The sequence below is a fragment of the Scophthalmus maximus genome, chromosome 11, assembly GCF_022379125.1.
Source record: "Scophthalmus maximus strain ysfricsl-2021 chromosome 11, ASM2237912v1, whole genome shotgun sequence".
Taxonomy (NCBI): domain Eukaryota; kingdom Metazoa; phylum Chordata; class Actinopteri; order Pleuronectiformes; family Scophthalmidae; genus Scophthalmus; species Scophthalmus maximus.
In genome coordinates this window covers 7,960,076-7,981,001 of record NC_061525.1, presented here as the reverse complement: position 1 = coordinate 7,981,001, position 20,926 = coordinate 7,960,076, and the positions used below count along the sequence as shown (strand labels likewise).

Here is a 20,926-nt window from a genome sequence, read left to right as displayed (position 1 = left end):
TTCTGTTGAAAGGAGTATATGTAAATTAGAATGTCTCCGTGTGCTGCTCCTGGTTCACAGATTGATTTAGAATTTGTCTCTGTTGCTCTCCGTTTGGTGGAAGTGAAAAGCCGTTGACACATCCAAGGTTAGGCGCAGTGGTGGCTTTGGTCTAAACAGGTGCGATGATTCACTCTGCCTCCCCGTCTCCGTGCAGTGCCGCCTCTGCGTGGAGACTCTCCTGCTGTGACTGTTTAATTAGTCACCGATGCCCCGTGTCAGTGTTCCAGCACTGGGCCGCTCGACTCCCCCTGTGCCAAACTGTTGCCAAAGAAACACGTCCACAGCGAGGCTCAGATCTACTTGATGCCGAGGGGCGGCTCGCAAGAGTTCAGGGGGTGATTGAATTGTTTACAGCTCTGCTCTCTTCTTCACTCTTCTGTTGGGAAATACAGCATCATTTATGTCTGCTTGGCTGTTGCTGTGGTATTAATCTGAAATGACGAATGGTGCACAACGACTTCTCGCCTCCAAATGACACTGTGAATATCAAAAGGATTGATCAAAGACTTTATTAGCTGCATCGCTCCAAACTAACGCCCTCACACATCTATATATATAGATATATAGAGATAGATATATATCTATATATATGATGTCTGACATTTCCAGACTCTGTTCCTTCTCTTTTTTTTGTGGTGTGCTTATTTTTTTGCTGACATATTTTTTTCTTCTTCTTTTAGCTCATCTTTTGCCTGCTGGCTGACGGCATCTTCACAGAATCCTAAATTTACAGTTGATGCACCGAAAATATTTAGAGATGATGAAAACACGCGGTTATTGCATTGATTAGAGAGTTCAGAATTGGGAAAAATAGGATTTTTATTTTTCTATTTTGTTGTTGTTTGTTTGTTCGCCTCCCCTCTCTAGGCAGGATTGCTCGTTTGGAGATGGTTCCCTTGAATGCACCAGCTCATAATGTAATGTAATGAATCTGAGACAGTTTGAATCGATGATTAAAACAATTTGAGGCGGCAGCCAGCTACAGCGGGATGCATATTCTCCGCAGCTCAAAGCTGGAAATGAAGACGTGCTACAGCTCCAGTTCACAGGCGCAGATCTGAGCAGTTGTGACCTCACTGCAGATCTGCTTCCCAGATGTCTTAATGCAGCAGCTTCTATTGCATCATCAGTGGAAGGTTTTTCTAATGTTTTAAAAGCCTTTAGCCTTTAACCCTTTGACTTATTTTTTCAGATATACATATATATATATATATAATTATTATTTTTTTCCAAAAGAAACACCTAGTGAAAAATCTAGCCACTTTTTGGACAAACCGTATCTACCTGTCAAGAAGAGCCACAGGTATTGGAGGTGGCTGTTGACTAACGTGTCGTCTTTAAGGGCCACGCTCCAGTACAGTTGTTCCATTCCAAAACATGGAACATGAATGAAAATTTCCCATGTTACAGCAGCAAAGGGGATTGTAAGAAATACAAATAAGCAATGTGAATATATATAAAGGAAGCAAGGAAATATATTTCTAAAAAGTAACAATACAATGTAAACTGAATATACACAGTGTGAACAGGAATGCACATACAAGGGATTGAAATTTCACAGAAAGACAGTGGAATGAGTGCGTGTGCACAGAGTGCAGGGTAGGGACCGGTGAAGATTGGAGACCGTCTTACACTCGGCTGAATGCAAATGACATGCAATTACATGGTGATGTTCCCCATATGCTAATTAGCACACACGCGTCACCGAGTGACTTTCCGGGCCGACTTTAGCGACTTTACCATGTGTTCGCTTACAGCAAATCTCGACTGCGTCCTCAGTTTCGCACGTCGACCACATATATGGTCCAGCCGCGAATAAGTCTCGTCTCTTTTTCTCGTCCTCTTTGTTTGACCATCACGTCGGCCTTGATTGTGAGAAGCAATCACGTCTGATCGTCAAGGCGCCACCAAGTAAAAGAGGGATAAAAACCTGAAGGTTCAGTAATCTCCAAAATCAGCGATCACATTAACGTCATTAATCTCCAATTGTCATCTCACTTTTTCTCCCCCTGCTTTCTTTTCTCTCTGTCTCTTTTTCCCCCTCTCCCTCTCTCTCTCTCCCTCAGGTCTACATCCCCTGCAGAACAGCCATTGTCCTGGCCAACGAGGAGATAGATTACTGTTATTAGAGGATGATTGTCTCCACGGAGATGAGGATCGAGCATGGATTCCAACCCCAACTGAGTGTTAACAATCACCTTCATCTCAAAGTGTCAACCTTGCGCACCACCCAACTCTTTTTGTGTGTTTGAGTCTTTCTCTAAATGGAGGTAAAAAAAGGCATTGTGAGCTTTCAAGCGCCATCTGCAACATTAGATGCTGTGTAACCCCATTTGCTCCAGATTGGCCCATTTGGGGAGCGTCCAACATAACCAGCGGCTAGATGCTAAAACTCGCAACCCTGCCGAGTCCATCCACCACTAGCTAGCAGCCATTTATAGGCTCTGTTGAATTCGGTGTGGCGTCTGAAGCACTTGACCAGCAACTGTGGCACAGGGGAGGAAACGGAGCATCTTCAAACTTGCTAAAAGCTCAGAGAGAAAAAAAAGAGTGTTATGATGATGCATTTGACTTGATTTAATAATTTTTTTTATTTAAAATGCAAATTATAGTATAGTGTCAAAGACACTGGGGGATTTATAGTATCACCAGCACTTGAAGATCAAAACGTCCGCATATTTAATCACTGAGTGAGTTGTCAAGTTGCACTGTGAGACATATCATGGTATTGTAATTTGCACAAAATAAGAAGATGCTTTGATTTATCACACTTTTAGTGGATATCAAAAAATGTTGTAATGTTCAAATTTATGCTGCTACTAGGAGCATTTGTGTGGTTATTTATGGCCAGTTATTAATTCAGTAATTTTCAGCTGAAGCAAAGTGATATACATCCTAGTTTGGATTGTTCATAGTGTGTTGTATAGTACACTAGTACTGGATTTGGATTTTTAGCTGAATGACTCACTGTTTCCTCTTTGCATTAAGGAGTGCCTAGTTCCCCCTGTTGTAGATCACATGAACTCATGCAAGTTGTGAATTTCAACTCTTCAAACTAATTCAAATAAAGTGATTCTGATGATGAGCACATCATTTTGTGTGGGAGAAGAATTACACACCTGACTAGATACTATGATTTATGTTCACCATATCCATTAGATGCCTGAGCATATTCAAATTATTCTGGGAAAAAAACAACAAGAAAAAGCCTAAATTCTCCCAGAAATGGATGTGTGGCTCATTGAATTAGCTCTGAATTATGTCACCTTATTCTCACTGCACTTGATGATTGATCATCCTGTTCCCTGTAGCTGCAATGTGAGAAAGTTATTGATTTACTAGTAATGTTAAGTTGTTTTTTTTAAAGGCCTTTTCAAAACATTAGCTGACCAAAGTGCTGCACAATCAAAATGGCATTAAACTTGTGTCTCAACCATGATCTTGGCACAAAGCGTAAGTTCTCACTGGCCAACGAACCTGACTGACCCTTACGGGGGCGGGTGGTTGGGAAAGGGCCCGTTTATTGATTCGAAGGGAGGCCGGTGCAAGACTGTTTACCTGTGTGTGCCTCCAAGCTGCAACATTGTGACCCAACTGCATGTTCCGTAGTCAGGACCAGATGGATCATTTATAACTCTTTCAAAATCATTTGCACAATCAAACAGAGTTTGACCTCAGACGGGGTTCTCAGCTGGGGGGGGGGGGGGGGACATTTGATTCTTAGAATTTATCGATATTTCACGTTTAAAATCACTGTGTCCATTTTTACAACTTCATTAAGGTGTGAACATTTTGTGGGCCCAAGCCCTGGTGTCCCTGAGAGAGTCTGTCAGTGATGCATCCTTCTGCCTCAAAGACGAGTAGGATCTGACCCGACCTGACCCCCGACTGAAATATGTACGAGCCGAGGAACTTCTCTGGTGGAAGAAGACTGTTCCGTCGCTGCTGAAGTCGCTCACTCGGGCAAAATGTCGTTAAAACGCTCTTTCATATGACAGCTCTTACAATGACGGCGATAACTTATCTTCTTCCAGCCTTGTGTTCTCTTCGATTCCAGCCTACTTCTAAAACTCCCCTGTTGCCACACGAATGGATGTCGTCAATTTTCAGTATTCTCTGCATATGTTTTATCAAAGTAACACTGTTCTGAGAAAAACAAACAGCTTATTTTGGGGCATCTCAGATAAGAGCTAATGCTAAGATTTTACTACCATGGATACTGTAATTCTGCGATCCACACGTGCATTAGTGCAGACCCTCAGTAATTGAAGGTGTTTATTGTCAGGTTTTGATCTTCTTCCCCTGCAGCTGAGGAAAAGTGAAAAAAAACATAAAGCACATTTATATTCAGGACCATCCCCCTGTGTTTAGCCAAAAGAACCGTGAACATGTCATTTCTTTTTGTGTAACTGGAAAGCATTCAAAAGAAAAACCCCTCGAAGATGCACAGAGAGGATCACTCCGCATACATTTCAAGCGAGGAGAGAGAAAGCGGAGTTTTCAATCGTCTCTCATCCGATCGTGTCATCGTCAGTCTACCTCTGCCAAAACAAATTGTCTGCAACTGATGTCTGATGCACGGTAACTATTGCAGCATTTGTCTTTCGTTATTATTACGCCACCCAAAAAAAACTCCCACCCCGTTCAAATAAAAAAATTTTTTTTTTAAAAGTTTATCATCCAAAAGTGCCCCTGAGTTACTTAAAGTATTCATGTGCTACCACGGGGAGGACTTGCACTGTATAATGCAGTCCAGTCCAATTACCATGCATATTTGTTCACACCGTGGACAAAATAACAGAAACATCTTGCAGCATAATGTAACACCTCTGGAAACTACGGCCTCTGAACTTTGCCGAGTTGAATCAACACCTTCCTGAAATAGCTGCGGTAAAGAAACTCGACCGCCTGCTTCACACGGTGTGATGCTTTAATACATGCATCTTAACTATTTCATGTGGGGCTGCGTCCACCGTAGATAAGACCAGCCGTGAAATATGCAGGACACATGCACCGATCTGCGGCAGCGGTAAAACCAGTCGCCTGTTTTAATGTATGTTGTGATGCACATGGGTAAAATTACCCCCGAAAGCAGGTATAGTGTTATAGCAGTCTTGTCTTTTTTGTATTTCGAATGAGTGCACGAGGATAGAGATTGCCCAGAGGGAAGATCCCGGGGGAATCCAACACTATCGTCGTCAGAAGTGAGGCGATGACATGCACGAAGAGGGTGGTTTTCAGACGCTGACCCATGACACTGTACACCGTGCACGCTGCCGCGGCTCCAATAAGAGACGCTCTGCGACTGGAGCTTTCCAGATAACTGCCCATCTAGGCCCGAGACCAGACTTTCAGAAATGCGAAAGTTAATTGGGCCAATTAGTGGAATGTTGGGTGTAGTCGCACGTGGCATTTTATCTGCTGGCGCAGCAGGAAAACGAGCAATAAATTATTCCTGGGCACAAACGCCGACGGCCATTTCGTATTTAGCACGCAAAGTCTAGTGTAAAAGCGTAAGATCCTACCGGCGAATGTCATCGGATTTAATGATGGACTGTTTGCGCGCTGCGTATTGTGTCTCAACGATAAACGGCAGGGGAAACCAGCAGCAGATAAACCATTCCATGTGGCCGCGCGGTCGCCCCTCTGAGAATGTCTTTACGGTCATTCTGGCCAACCCTTAACGTAACGCGAGCGGAAACCATAATGAGCTCAACTTTCTTCAACCCGTCGCCTGCACTTTTCGCTTTCATCGAAGTTCACCACACAACTCGAGACCAATCGTGGTCTTCGCTCCGGAACATGTGGCACCGCAGCCAAGAGAAGCACGTGGACTTTTCATCATTGTTTTTTCGGAGAAGAGGTTGCCCGTGGTTTTTCGGGGACAATCAGCTCCTGCAGATTTCGAACACCTGGGGCACGCAGCATGGCGCCCGGTCCTTTTCAGAGCGACTAGCTGTGTTTTTCTAGGATTGACACATTGTCCTCCATGACGTTTCCGGCCTCTTATATGTCGCCGTGTGGACAAAGGCTTCATGGGTTGGTTCGGAGAACGCGTAGAAGTTTTCTGAATTATTATCGGCAACAACATTTCACCGGCACACGCTGGATAGAAAATGTCCAATGTTTTTTGGAGCAGCCCCATGTTTGTCGCTCGCATGCATCATTGTTACATTTTGCTGAAAAGACCTCTTAAACCTTTGTCCTGCAAAACAAACACACATTGATATTTGAATTTTTGTAGTTGAGTTGACTTTTAAAAAGACTCCAGCCGGGATAATATACATACTCTATGCAGGACAGATATCATTTTTGAAAAACCATTTTGCTCAAATTTCAACTGGTCATGAAAACGCAGGCTGGACTGTTACAGAAATACACAAGAGGCACAAGCATGGAGATATTTTGGAACTGCTGTCGTGTGTATTCTTTTTTCCTTTTAACAGAGGATTCCCGTGTTTGCGTTTTAAAGGCAACGCTAAGCACAACCCATCTCTTCATTGACAGCATGATGTCAGAATAGCTGATATCAATTGTCTCACCTAACTCTTGGTAAGGCAGGAGAATACAAGCAAATGTCCCTTAAAAAAAGGTTGGAATATTGCCTAAAAATGTCATCATGAAACACTCCCTGGTCCCCTGGGTCAAAGTGAATGAAGTCAATGGTTTGAATGTGGTTCATTGGCTCCTGAAACAGACCGTCTTAGTGGAACATTGTGCAACCAGAGCAGGAGGGGGTGTAAGATCGGTGTGTGTGTGGGGACTGAGTGCTGATATCATTTTTGGTGAGCTTTTCCTGTTATGCAACACACTGGCAGCGACTGGTTCCAATGCAGGTCTGCGGGACCCAGAGAGCCACTGTACAAGGAAATCCCCTCATTCTCCTGGTGTGTAACGTCTATCCAGTCCTCGTTAAAAATGGCTCGAATGTAAAAACCACCAGTGGGAGAATTCCGAGCTATAGGGAAATAAAAGCAGGGGCCTATATAGCACGAACTGCATTAACAAAGAATCAGCTGGCTGTCCTTCACGAGAGTAGTTAAGATAAGTTCATGCGGGCGGAGGAAATGATCCGGCAGATATGTGCAGATACTGTATCTAAAACGAGAAAAAAAAGGGAGGGAGAGCGCGCAAATATCTCTCATGAAGTACTCCCCCCCCCCCCCCCCCCCCCCCCGAGTCCCCCCGGAGCTGCGTTACTTCCAAATCACCTAAGAGCACTGACTCCCAGTTATCAAGGGCGATATCCACAATTGGGCCGCAGGGTGAGCGGCAGTCAACCGTAAAATCTAGAAATGTCAGATGAGGCAGCATGCACAGCGCTTCTCTTACCAATTATTTTAGCTTAGCAACTCGTAGTCTTAGGAAGCTTTGGATACATGGTGCGGTTATAGTCATAGACCAAGGGAAGGGAACGGTGACGCAGCCGATGCCCAGCTGAACTCAACAGCCCCTGCAGTTGGTTTGAGCAGGGCCTGAAAGTTACTGATCTCTCCCCATCCCGGGCTGCACCAGGCTTCTATTTGGTCTTGGGATGCCCTCATAGTGATAATTCCAGTTACGGTCCCAGCATATATATATATATATATATATATATATATATATATATATATATATATATGTGTGTGTATATTTCAGAAATCAGGCTGAAATAAGAGGATCATGACATGGGGTCACTACGGCCACAGCAGCAGAACATGGCAGGATGGAGCCTCACAGCTGTGTTTCTCCCCACTGACTGACTGTTTGGGAACTGCCTGAGCAATCCGTCTGTTGGTCGTGCGACGGTGAAAAGGGAAGGAGGGAACAGCAGGGTGGAAGACGTCAACATATGCACATGGACACGGAGCCCAAGATGTAAAAAGAAAGAATGAAGTCGTGGCTTGTGTCTGATCGCCATCCAGCAGACGGCGCTGGAGTGGAGCGCATGGTCGCATCCGCGTGCGCACAGCGCCGCCCGGTGGTCGCCGGCGGTCCATGCAGAGGAGGGGAGCGCGTAAAACCTGATATTCTTTTTCTTTCTTTGTTTTGTTTCCCAAAGAGCGGGTGGAGCCACGAGCAGCCGGGGGGGGGGGGGGGGGGCGTCCCCTTGTCGACGCGCAGGCTGCCGCACCTCCGGACAATGCGCGCGGTTACGCCCTCACCCAACATAAAGCGAACTGTCAGAAAGCAGCCGGCTGATCCATGCGCCTGTTGTCAGGGAGCCGAGGCCGCAGCGTCTTCGCAGAGAAGGTAAGAGGGTTTGAAGTTTGAAGTTGAAAAAAGAAAGGGGGGGGGGTTCCGAACGTGCGTGTTAACAACAACACACACAAGTGAAACGATCATACAAGAGTGAGGCCGCCGCGCACCAGGAAGCGGAGCGCACATGGTCTGGAGGAAACAAGGGACCGTCCGGCTGATGCAACAAGAGCTCAGGGAGGCAGAGCCACGCGTCTCCTCTTCCTCCCACTGCCGGTCAAGTGAGGACACACACGATCGCATGTGAACGATGCAGTGATGACGGGGAGGAAACGTTGCCTTTTATTTCGCCCCGATCGTTTCGGAGTCGTTAACACACATGTGCGTAAAATGCGAGTAACCGCGCAGTTGTGGCGCCACAACTTGTCTTACTAGTGTAGATCATCAGGGGCCAAATATGAACACGGTGACCGAGATTGTCATTTAGGTGGACCATAATAATGACTTCAGTCAAACGTGACTCTTACACCATGATGAGACTGTATTCTTATTGTGTATTGTTATTATTATTATTATTATTAAGTATGCCATTCATAGGGATGTTCTGAAACACCTGTAAACAAACCCTGCGTAGTGATGAGTAAACTGCGTCAAACAAACTGTTTCACCAAATCAGATCAGAAGTTTTGTTCTACCCATGTCCAATGATATGAGAATACAAGTTGACATATTGATGGTTTCACGGAGGCCGACTGTATTTTTGCTGGGATAGGTTACCTTTGTGGTTCAGGCGGCTACAGCTCTGGTTCGCGTTTTTCCACAAGTCTAAAATAAAGCAGTGCTCCCGCGCCTGGACGTACTCGTGAAGTGTGTCTGACCTCTGGGCCGCTCTGACCTGGAGCAGGTTCCTTCCTGATGCACTGTAAGAGCCAGGCGTGCAAAACAGTCTTGGGTGATGTGGATATAAAAGTTCAGCCAGAGTTAATAGGAGGCCTCGCAAGTCAGAGTGAGTCAAATCAGGTGGGATTCTTTTACTTTGTCACTATATACCTGCCTGCTGTATCCCAGCATGGAGATCACTGGAAACAAAAAGGCGTCAATGAACATTAATGAAGGAAGCCAAACACAATCACTCTCCTGTGTTTCTTTCCATCCAATCCAAGTTTAATGCCAATTCCACACAGATTTAGCTGAAACAGACCAAGAGGCATTATTTAATCTAAGAAAACAGAGTTGAAATTGAAAGCTGACCTGAACAAAACACACGCGCGCGCACACATACAAAAAAAATGTAGTTCAATCTCAGTTCAATGTATATACACCTATGTATGTATATGGAACTATACATTGATCTTTCTTAAATAGAAACCATAAGGTTTGAAGAAGAGCTAGGGCAACATGTGAGGTGCACACTGGCCAGGTATGTGGAACCTACCATGTGTGTCAATCCTCAAGCGGCCCAAGAATTCAGCTGGCATGTGCTTTGATGAGGAGACGCTCTGCTCTGTTATATAATGTAGCTTCAACGTTTGGTACCAGACACTGAAATCTTGTGTTTCTTGTAATTACAAAAAGACTGTATCGACTATCGTTCAAAAAGATTTGATTTGAAGTGTCTGTGATATCATAATCACTGACTATGCAGTGACGAAACAGTGTTTGTCCTAAAAGTTTTGTCTGTAGTTATCAGTGTTTATTTGATGGGCCATGTTTTCAGCTCAGTTCACTTTGTAAATTAACAACAATTATGTCTGTAGAAAAGTAAGTAAAGAACATGTGAAAATGAAATGAAATGTTGGCCAATTAGGCACAACCGTGTTCTTAAAGCATCTGCAAATGAATGTAAACAAGCATTTGCGCTTTTTGTGCAACCACCTGCCAAACGAGGGTGTACTTATGTTTCTTTTTCTTCTAATACATGGTGTTGCGGACACAGTTGCCCGCTGCCGGTGGTCCGACCCTTGAGGACTGCCCCCGTGGATCACGTGGACACCTCGATGTACTTATACTAGCATATTGTAGTTTTACGAAATTGCTCGAGGGAAAACATTTTTTTTGCGGATCAATGCCGTCGGCGGTGTCAGCCTGACATTGATAAGCACAAATCACGAGGAAAGTGCAGAATGTAAACACTGAAGCAGAGAGGAGCCTGCAAGGTCACGACAGCTGAGCTCCAACAGGGGCCCGTTTTTTGACACTGCACCTGGCTTTACACCAAGGTGACAGTGTGTGTGTGTGTGTGTGTGTGTGTGTGTGTGTGTGTGTGTGTGTGTGTGTGTGTGTGTGTGTGTGTGTGTGTGTGTGTGTGTGTGTGTGTGTGTGTGTGTGTGTGTGTGTGTGTGTGTGTGTGTGTGTGTGTGTGTGTGTGTGTGTGTGTGTGTGTGTGTGTGTACTACTATACTAATCCCCATGATTTGGACTTTATTTTTCAACCGTTGTAGTATTCATCATTCACTTAACATATAGTAACTCAGTGATCAAAGATACAAGCTAAAAACCAGTCAATTAAAACAAGCATATAGATACAGTTAATTAAAGATGCAAGGTACGGATACGAAAGACAGATCAATTAACGGGTACCAACAGAAGCTGAATGGTTTGTCACCGTGGATCAGATTTCACAAAGGGTTGCCAGAAGAAGTTCCAGGTGGTCGGAGCGGAGACGTGTACAGACTTGAAGGAAGTTCTAGCGCGAGCCAGTCATTAGACTCCAGGCAGAGCGCCGGTCGAGCACGCACGTGAAATGAAATGAAAGCCTTCCCGGTTATAGTATCAGTCAAATCGTGTATGTTATATTTAGGCATCTGTGGATGTAGTTGTGTGCATCGTGAAAAGGAGGATTGCTTTAGTTCTAAGTCTGTGATTTTTTTGGGGTCAGAAATTCTCGTTGTTCAATACACACAATTTGAATATTCAAAACGCCTGTGTGAAGTTCTCTAGTAGAGAGCTGACAAGTGTTTTCTTTCACTTTTGTCCTTCGTAGCTTTCATTGTCACAAGGTCATTTGGTCCCGAGAGGTGTCGCTGAGCCCCAAATCCCTGGAAAGGAAACTTTGTTTGGCTTGCGTAAGCTGTCTGCTTTATGATCGGCCTCACATGGCACTTTGTTTTGCTCAATCCCCAGCTACACCCACGAGGGGCAGGTGGGCTTTTTTTTTTTATTATGGTGTTGCTGCTTAATGCCCTTCGCATGCCAAGTGGGAGCTCGTGGGCTCTGAATTTGTCTCTCTGCCGATCTTGTCTTCTTTTCAAATTCATGCAGGGGAAATTGTAATCCAAGACACTCAAAAATTCATGTTGGAGAAATGTCAAGTTGCATTCCGATAATGTCTATTTCCCGGACGCAGGTGGTCCTGCAGGTGTCCTTCTGTTGTATGTGACGGATGTAACTACAGTTGCTGCATCATTTGAAGTCAGCCAACACAGATATATGTACGCAGGTCCAATATTGACACTTGAATGAAGTCCTTCCTGTTTGGGACACACAGACAATATAATAATATTAATATCCTCAAATCTTGTTTGAGACAATTTGCTCGTGGATTGAGGTCACACTTCTTTTATATTTGACCCCAGATATAGTTTCCATACATCTATACTTGAGGGTTCACCGTGACTGTACTAACATTCCTTGTGCGCACAGACAATGTCGCAGCAAACACAAGCGACACGTGAAAGGATATTTTGCACAGAGCAAGATCTGAAGAGCATGTGACTCACTGCTATTCAAGATTCTCCCAAGTACCGAGTTCAGTCATTGGCCGAGGAGAGGGCAGGGTCCTTCTCTGCCCAGCCTCCTCTTTTAGCTCAGCCGTGCGTGTCACATCATGTGTGTCTGTTGTGAACAGTGGTTCAGGATTGTTCCCGCCCCTTATTTCCCCTGGCCGTGATGGAACAAGTGTTTGCCCTTGCGTAATCTAGAAGGACATTCAGGGTTTTTTCCTTTTTTTCATGCCCTACTTATGTTGACATATCTACACGTTGGTGTAATCAAACATTTGGCTCTAATGAGATGTCTGGCCTCAACTGTCCCGGGTCATCATGACCCAGAGACGGACAAAACATGAAACTGTTTAATGACAACTATGGCTCATATAGTCCCTGAGTCCTGTTCCCTTTGGAAGAATATGATAAAAAAAAGAATATGATATGTAGTGCAGATAAGCCTCTGTGCCACATTCAATATTGACCAATATTGTCTCATATGATACAGGCCAATTTCCAATCACCCCTTTAAGTCTTATTCAAGTATTTAATTAAGTAAAATGATAATGTTTCTGCTGTAAAAAGGTCTTATTTTTCTTGTATTTATTACTTGATGATGATCAATGGAGTGTGCCAGAGTCGGTCAGTCCTGCGCGGGTGGAATCACAGCTGCCTCAGAGTCCTGAGGCCATGTGATGTGTCACCGTTCTATTTGTGAGCAGCGCACTTGAAAGGTTTGTACGCCGAAAGGCGTCACGTGTCAAACTCAGCGCTTGTAAATGTCTCTGTCTCCGCTCCGTTCATCTGAATAAACAGAACTTAGTCCGCGGCCACACTCCGGGGAAAGTGGTTGAGTGGATTTATCAAGTGGAAGAAGAGTAACTGAGTGACCTCAGTAAAGAAAGAAGGTCCCGTTGTGTACGGTGCTGTGAAAGTGAGTACTGTCTGGACCGTCGGGCTGGTCTCCTGTCCGTGCTGGGATGTGTTTGAAGAGGCTTTAAAGTTGGATCTCGGACTGCCACGCATGTGAAATATGACGAGTCTTAACTTATCTCACATAGGATAGTGTTCTTGACTGACTGGCATATCACTATTTGATAAAAAAAGGTCAGCAATCAATTCACTTCTCAATCAGTCGCCTCCCTATGGGAAGAAATTGAGTTTTACCACAATAGAACTTAATAACGGATAATAATAATCCCATGGGAGAAGAACAAATCGTGATGATGTCCACTGTAAATAACAACAATCAAAACTCTGGCTCCGACTTGGTCAAGTAATATACCTGGGATCTACAAACTTAATTGTGCAGTATATTTTATGTTTCATACGTCATGTGTCGATGACACACTTTGGTAGTTTGGTTTTCAGTCAGATTATGGTTGTTCACTGTGATGGTCTAGCCACACTGTTTGTTGTTTGCGACGTGTCATTTTTTTCTTTCATGTACGCTCAGAGCTACGGTGGAAGACAATCATTTTTACGCCCAAGTGTTTCTCCAATGTCTTGTGACATCGTAGATTGAGCAGAGGAATTTGGGCATGTCTTCACTGCAAATGCCAATGGGCAAAAAGCTTTCGTTAAAACAAGAACAACACCGGCACTTTGTGTTCTTTGACGTATTGCTGGCGATCATCCAAGCTACTGTATCTTAGAAGATCAAGTCAGAGTTGTCAATGCTCTACCGTTCCTGTCTTGTTGTGTCAACAGGTAATTTAACTACCGTACCGTAGAGCCTTGGGAGCGAGTGCCAGCCAGGATGATTCTTGAAACATTGAAAGGCATTGGGCAGCAGCTCCTGCGGGTGAAGGTTGTGGACTGTAACACAGAGGACTCCCGCCTGTGTCGATGCCTCAACACATTTGACCTGGTGGCCCTGGGCGTCGGCAGCACGCTGGGGGCCGGCGTCTACGTGCTCGCCGGCGCCGTAGCCCGAAGCAACTCTGGACCCGCCATCGTCCTCTCCTTCCTCATCGCCGCCCTGGCCTCCGTCCTAGCCGGCCTGTGCTACGCCGAGTTTGGAGCCCGCGTCCCCAAAACGGGCTCGGCTTACCTCTACAGCTACGTGACAGTCGGAGAACTGTGGGCCTTCATCACAGGCTGGAACCTCATCCTGTCTTATATCATCGGTGAGACAGCATGAATAAGGAAGTGAAGGAGTTTAGTCGCTTCACCAGATGTTGTTCAGTTTGCATAAATCCCCCCCCCCCCCCCGCGCAGGAACCTCAAGCGTGGCCAGAGCGTGGAGCGCGACCTTCGACGAGCTGATTGGAAGGCACATTGAGGAATTCTGCAGACGATACATGACCATCAACGCCCCGGGCATCCTGGCAGAATATCCAGACATATTTGCTGTCTTCATCATAATTACTCTGACGGGTCAGGAGCAGATCGGTTATATCTCTGTCACGTTTTATTGAAAAGATTTTTTTTTTTACGTTATATGTATTCATCTTTGACAAATTCTTCTTTTAAACTGCTTGCAGGACTGCTTGTTATCGGAGTGAAGGAGTCGGCCATGGTAAATAAAGTGTTCACCTGTGTCAATGTGCTGGTGCTGCTGTTTGTGGTCATCTCTGGCGTGGTCAAAGGAAACCTGGAAAACTGGAACGTGAACCCTGAAAAAATCCTCAACGCTACCGACAACTCCAGCCTCAAGTGGGTGAAATGAAGATCTTATTCCCAGAACTGTTACTGTGCCTCATGCTATGTCTGTGTATGAGTGTGTGCGTTTCAAGCAATCATCTTCCTCCTTTTACCCCCAGTATGTCGGAGACATTGCTGTCAAAGGAAATGCTCGGTGAAGGTGGATTTATGCCTTTTGGCTTTTCCGGAGTCCTCTCCGGTGCGGCCACCTGCTTTTATGCCTTCATAGGGTTCGACTGCATTGCCACCACAGGTGAGAGGAAATACATTAAAATGATAAATGGAACACGCGCGGGCCCTCGTCCACTGACGTCACCGGTTTGTGTGTCTCCCCGCCGCAGGAGAAGAGGTGAAGAATCCCCAGAAGGCCATCCCTATTGGGATCGTGGCCTCGCTCCTCATCTGCTTCGTGGCCTACTTCGGCGTGTCGGCGGCGCTCACTGTGATGATGCCGTACTACCTGCTGGACAAGAACAGCCCCCTGCCAGTGGCCTTTAAGTACGTGGGCTGGGAGGGAGCCACCTATGCTGTGGCCATTGGATCTTTGTGTGCCCTGTCGACCAGGTAAGAGGCCCCTCTTACTGTATATTCTCACTATTATGCTGCTCCTGTGTTTTTGTTTGCAACCACTCAAACTCACTGTGTTACCTTTTGAGATCTAACAAAACATGTTTAAATATATATCCTTCATTGTAAATCATTTGCTTGTTCAGGAATCTGAATCACCTACAGGCATGCGTGTCCTCGGGCATGAGAGCAAACCAAATGGGAACCTACTGTACACATTAACAACATTGTTCCATTGTTTGATTAAAAGTGAATAAAAAATTCTCAGGTTATTTTTTAGTTCAGCTTCATATCCTTTTTTATTTCATTTTAACAGATTTTAGCCCCCCAAAATGTAGAGATAAGTATAGAGAGTTATGTATTGTGAATAGTTTTTGCAAGTGTGTGTTTATGTGTATATTATTTAATTTCATATTAATGAGTGAAGGATATTAACAGAACATTAGCCTCAGCTAATTTGCCGCTAATTTTTGATTATTGAACAATATTTAAGAGGGTAGTGTAAAGTCAATTTCCTGATTCAGCATGATTCGGTGAATTTGAATGCCATCAATTGCACACCAGGTTTTGTCGCCCAACATTTTGTTACAAGATTTTGTGGCTAAATTGGAGTAAATGCAAAGATCCACAATCTTATGAAAACCTTTCCCGAAGAGTGAAGGCTGTTGTAATGCAATTTCATAATAACGTTTTTATTACTATGGGTTCTTGGAGGACATCCATCCCCTGCTCTAATAGTGTGCATTGACTTCCACGGCATGCTTATTGTTTTTCTCTCTCTCCCATACTAGTTTACTAGGTTCCATGTTCCCAATGCCCAGAGTGATCTGGGCCATGGCAGAAGATGGCCTGCTCTTCAAATGTTTGGCTAAAACCAGCCAAAGAACCAAAACCCCTCTAACAGCTACAATAACATCGGGTGTTGTGGCAGGTGAGGTCACGACCTAATCCTACTAACTGGTGGGTCCTGTCAGGACCCTCTGGACACTTGGTACACACGGCCTCAACACGAGCACTCGGGCCAAAACCAAGATTGTAACACGGCATAAAGATAATCCCATTTCCAATCCAAATATTTGACACCCCATCATCCTGAGCACAGCCTGCTCGTGTTGTTCATCGGGATGTCGGGCTGAGAATGGCTCCAGTTGAGACCTTGTGTGAGAAACCGGGGTTTCGCAAAAGTTTCTTTCCTTTTTCCACGTTATAAACCTCTGCCTCCTCCTCCTTCTTGCTTCGCCCTTGCCTCAGTCTCCTTGGCTCCATGTTTCCGCTCCCACGCATTATCTTTGCTATGGCCCACGATGGTCTGCTCTTCTCCTTTCTGGCCCGTGTCGGCGAGAGGAAGACGCCCATCATCTCCACCTTGGTGGCCGGGCTTTTGGCTGGTAGGTAGCTGGGGCAGAGGCCAAAGGCAACAGTGCCCCCTTGTGGTGGTAGGAGGATGGTTGTGAAATCACAGTGGATGGAGCTGTAAGAAAATGATTTTCTAAAAGATTTCTGGATTGTTTTGTTGTGGAATGTGTTTGTTGTGTAGTTTGTACCTGTTGGATTAATTTAGAGATGACTTATCATCTCGCTGACGTGCATTTTCTCCTGTATGTCCTGCAGCTGTGATGGCTTTCCTGTTTGACTTGAAGGACCTGGTTGACCTCATGTCCATTGGAACCTTGCTCGCCTACACTCTGGTTGCCGCCTGTGTGCTGGTCCTCAGGTAGTCCTCATCACTCTGCAGATTACCAGGCTGAATTACACTATACACTGCATCCTCAGACTGAGAAGGAAATCCTCTCTCATACCAATCATTTTATTTTTCAAATTTTAATTTTAAACTTTGTTTATTGGGTTTTCCAACATAAACAATATGAACAGAATAATTGCACTAATGCATTATGAGTTATAAGATATATCGACAACAAAACAAGGTATACTGAAGAACAAAGACCGACCGACAAAAAAAACCTTGCTACAGACAAAACACAGTCAAATTATAAAAGAAAACATTCATACTCTCGATTACAGGTCAACTAGATCAGACAGTACAATCCTCCTTAACGTCCCGGGTACAATACTACATGTACAGCAAAAGTCTCCTAAACAGCTGAGAAACATCCTGGTCTCCTCTCTGCCCAGGGGGGAAAGAGGCGTTAAAAAAAGTCAAATAAATAACCAATAAGGACAATCAAATAACAGTAGCAGTAATTATATACACACATGCACGTACACAACCATAAATGCAAATCATTCAGGAACTGCAGGGAAGTTTCAAAGTTAACATAACAGAGAAAAGGGGCCCACACTGCATCAAATTCGTTCTTAAAGCCCTTTAGTGTATGATTTATCTTCTCCAACTGTATGCAAATCAGAATAGCCTTAATCCAGAGAGCATGAGAGGGGGCGCAGAGGATTTCCACCTAAGCAAAATTAATCGTCTATACCAGTCATTTGAAAATGTGTCTGCGGGTGTTTCAGTTTTCTGATCTATGCAACTTTGGGGATATCAGAAGAGGTTTTTTTAAAGACTGGATCTTGGAGACATTAAAGATGAAAATATACACTGAGCGTTTGCCAAAGTTAAATTCAAATTTTCATGATTAAGAGAGCTCCTATCAAATTTAAGCTACTGACCTCCAGTGTCCAGAATCATCCAACTCATTTGTAGCATATTGACGGCAGAGAACATCAGTTTTGAGTTGAGTTTGACAGTTTCCCTGACTGGTCGTCTGTCGTCTGAAGGTACCAGCCTGAACAGCCCAGTGCGGCCTACGAGATGGCCAACACTCAGGATGAACCGGAAATCCCTGATTCATACAACATCGACATACTGCCGCAGCCGGACGATCGCTTCACCGTCAAGAATCTCCTTTGCCCTTCAAACACAGAGCCTTCCCCGCTGTCTGGCTTCGCAGTCAAAATTTGCACTAGTGTACTTGGTGAGGGATGCGCGTGCGTGCGCACACACACACACACACACAAACTGGAAATTCTCTGCATAATTCCCCTGTTTACTCATACGGTACATCGTCTCCTGATGTTCTCTCTTCCCTGTTGTTATTTTTTCCATTCAGGTGTTTTGGTGTTTGTCTTCAGTATTATAGCTGTTCAGGGAGGACTGGCGCCCTGGTCGGTGACTATCCTCACCATTGTCATGGCGATCTGTCTGATGCTCTGCTTCATTGTGTGCAGACAGCCACAGAGCAAGGCCAAGCTTGCCTTCAAGGTAGAGGCGGTTCTTTGAATCCAGCAAATAAACGCAAAACTGTTCGATGAGAGTTTAAGTGCTGCACTGTGGAGCAGGGTTGACAGGGATGAAAAACATAAGCCATTTCCCTGCAGCATACACCTCACTTCTGTTTTTCTCATAGTCCATATATGAATGTTCTCTCAGGTTCCCCTGCTGCCCTTTGTCCCAATCATCAGCATGTTTATCAATGTGTACCTGATGATGCAGCTCGACAGAGGAACCTGGCTGCGCTTTGCCATCTGGATGGCCTTAGGTACTTTGGCCAACGATGTCAGACATGAGTTCTTGTTTTTTTAAAAAGGAGTTTGTCTTATCATTAACATTGCCACTTCATTTTCAAGGTTTCGTCATTTACTTCGGCTACGGCATCCGAAACAGCGCGGAGGCAGTGTTGACCAAGTCCGACACCTACACACCAGCCTGCACAATAAAAGGCGAGCCCATGATCACGGAGAAGGAATCCTTCCTTCATAACACACAAAACGCCGCCGGAGACGTCGACGAAGATTCCTGAGGAAACAGGAAAGTTCTCCAATCCCATCTGTCTCTGTTCCGCATATCAAGTAATTCACACGTGTTAAAGTCTGAGAGGTGGCTGCAAATCCAGGAGACATATGGAGACTTGAATAGTAGTTTTATCTAATTCCTGCCAGTTATATTGTCTAGTTTGGCTGATGGGGGAGAACAAGAAAAAGAAGACAAAATGAATGTCTGAATTTAAGATTTTAAGTAAGATTCTTTTTTGTTTTTTACGTTTTGCAGTTTTAAATGATCAATTTTACTAAGCACAATTGAAGCTGTGGATATTTACAGTACAGTACATATTTTGGACTGCTAAACTATTTTGGTTCCTTATACCTCAGGATAAGCCTCATTATTATAGTTTTTTTAAAATATCATACTGTATGTGAGGTCCTCCCCCACCCCCCCAGTGTGTGTTACTTCTCTCCTTGCTGAACAACGAACAACACTCCCCCTGCACAGCCAGCCACAGTGATCATCGGGGGCTGGTCGGTCGCAGGAACATCTTAAGTGAGGATCAAAATTAACCCCATACAAAATGTCTCTCTGGCTTTTATAGTGTACTAATGTCATTAAAGTCACTCTCACAGAAAATATTTTATGAACTATAAAAGGTTTTTAAAAAATGGATTTTGTTACTGAGGTATATAAAGCACAACTCTGTGCCTTCATTTATACATCGCAGCACTGTGCCAAAAATAATCTAGTACAGTACTCAGTAAATGAAAAGATTGCTGTTACATGGATTTGTCTTACGGCACTCCTATATCAGATACATCACACCTCGTACAGCAGTGTTGTCTCCTCCAGGGACCTGCACTTTTTGACTAGTCAAAGCAACAACAAAAGAAGAAGAAGCTGCTTACGCATGTATTGGATACTATAAGGAATGTATATTTTTCCCAAATGAATGTCAAGACTTCAGAGGTATGACGCGCAATGATTGTGAAATATACATCAACTGTATTTTCTGTATATACTGTAAAATCAGGATTTTGAAAATATCCTATATGTATATATATATATATATATATACACCTCGGGTTTCCGACGCGATGTAACACACTGTTATCTCAGCCGCTTTGAGTTTGACAAGCTCATATTGTATCTACAGAAACATAGTGCACCATAAGTAATTGATTTACTTCAGGCAGTTATATACATGTATCTGAAAATGGTGCGTGCGCGCGTGCGTACTAAAGACTAAAAACTAAAAATGCAACAAGAATAATCTCTTCACCGAGTACATTTTTAAAATCAACTCTTATGATACAATATTGTTGTCGCGATTCATGTTTAATTGACAGTACTGTTGTAACCTGGAACCAAATCTTGTTAATTTAATTGGATTATATGTTAAAACAATGTTGATATTTATTGACACAGTTGCTGTAGTTTGTTTTCTAACGAGAGCATTGAAGAAGCCTGCAGGTTTAAAATGTTACATGAAGTCCAAACAGCATTGGCAAGTAAGATAAGGCGGCAGAAAGTTGGTTTTCCGTTCACAAATTTAGATCCACATGTTTTTTGTTTTTTTTATTGATAAAATCACATGCATCATTATTGAATTATTATCTCCAAAATGTTGTTTTGTATTTGTAAATACTGTTTTGCTTTTGCTTAGAAGTTACTGCACATATTACACACTGTCTACAACCATCTCAAACAAGACATTTGTTGTGGACATTATGCTAAGTAAACCGTACCGACAGAATTGTAGCTGTAGCACTAAACTGGTGAAGAGTATTTGTTTGAGAGTAATCTGTTGAAATTAATTTCAACCGTTTCATCCATTGTTCATTCATTGTTGTCATTGACACTTTCTCGTCTATGGTAACATTGATTTGCATGCTGACATAAAATTTATTTGTAAAGTATAAATATTATAGCACGGCGAGGTACTGAACAGTGAGGATCAGCTGTGACGCCTGTGACGCCTTCGTATCGGTTGCAGTTTGTAAAGTATTGACGCTGTAAATAAACTGGTGAAAATGAAATGCCCGCAGCCTTTATTTTTGAAATT

The 20,926-nt window shown here is 43.9% G+C and overlaps 2 protein-coding genes across 3 annotated transcripts in view; both read left to right on the top strand.

The window, feature by feature from the left end:
* The window catches only part of gbe1b (glucan (1,4-alpha-), branching enzyme 1b), a 68,858-nt gene extending 65,731 nt beyond the window's left edge, over nt 1-3,127 (top strand). The window contains exon 16 of the mRNA XM_035622795.2: nt 2,109-3,127. Coding sequence (XP_035478688.2) covers nt 2,109-2,171 — 63 coding nt within the window. The 3' untranslated portion in view covers nt 2,172-3,127. The remainder of the gene's footprint in view (nt 1-2,108) is intronic.
* A 4,993-nt stretch (nt 3,128-8,120) lies between these two features.
* Nucleotides 8,121-20,900, top strand: LOC118299824 (high affinity cationic amino acid transporter 1). Of its 2 annotated transcripts, none has more exons than XM_035623882.2 (12): nt 8,121-8,274; nt 13,635-14,053; nt 14,145-14,303; nt 14,411-14,582; nt 14,690-14,823; nt 14,912-15,134; nt 16,389-16,525; nt 16,749-16,851; nt 17,874-18,070; nt 18,206-18,357; nt 18,526-18,634; nt 18,723-20,900. In XM_035623882.2, the coding sequence occupies exons 2-12, from the start codon at nt 13,684-13,686 to the stop codon at nt 18,893-18,895; spliced, it is 1,929 nt and encodes a 642-aa protein (XP_035479775.2). In that variant the 5' UTR covers nt 8,121-8,274; nt 13,635-13,683; the 3' UTR covers nt 18,896-20,900. The 2 variants fall into 2 exon arrangements, with proteins under 2 accessions (XP_035479775.2, XP_035479773.2); XM_035623880.2 differs by lacking the exon at nt 16,389-16,525 and adding an exon at nt 15,929-16,068.
* Nucleotides 20,901-20,926: the final 26 nt, after the last annotated feature.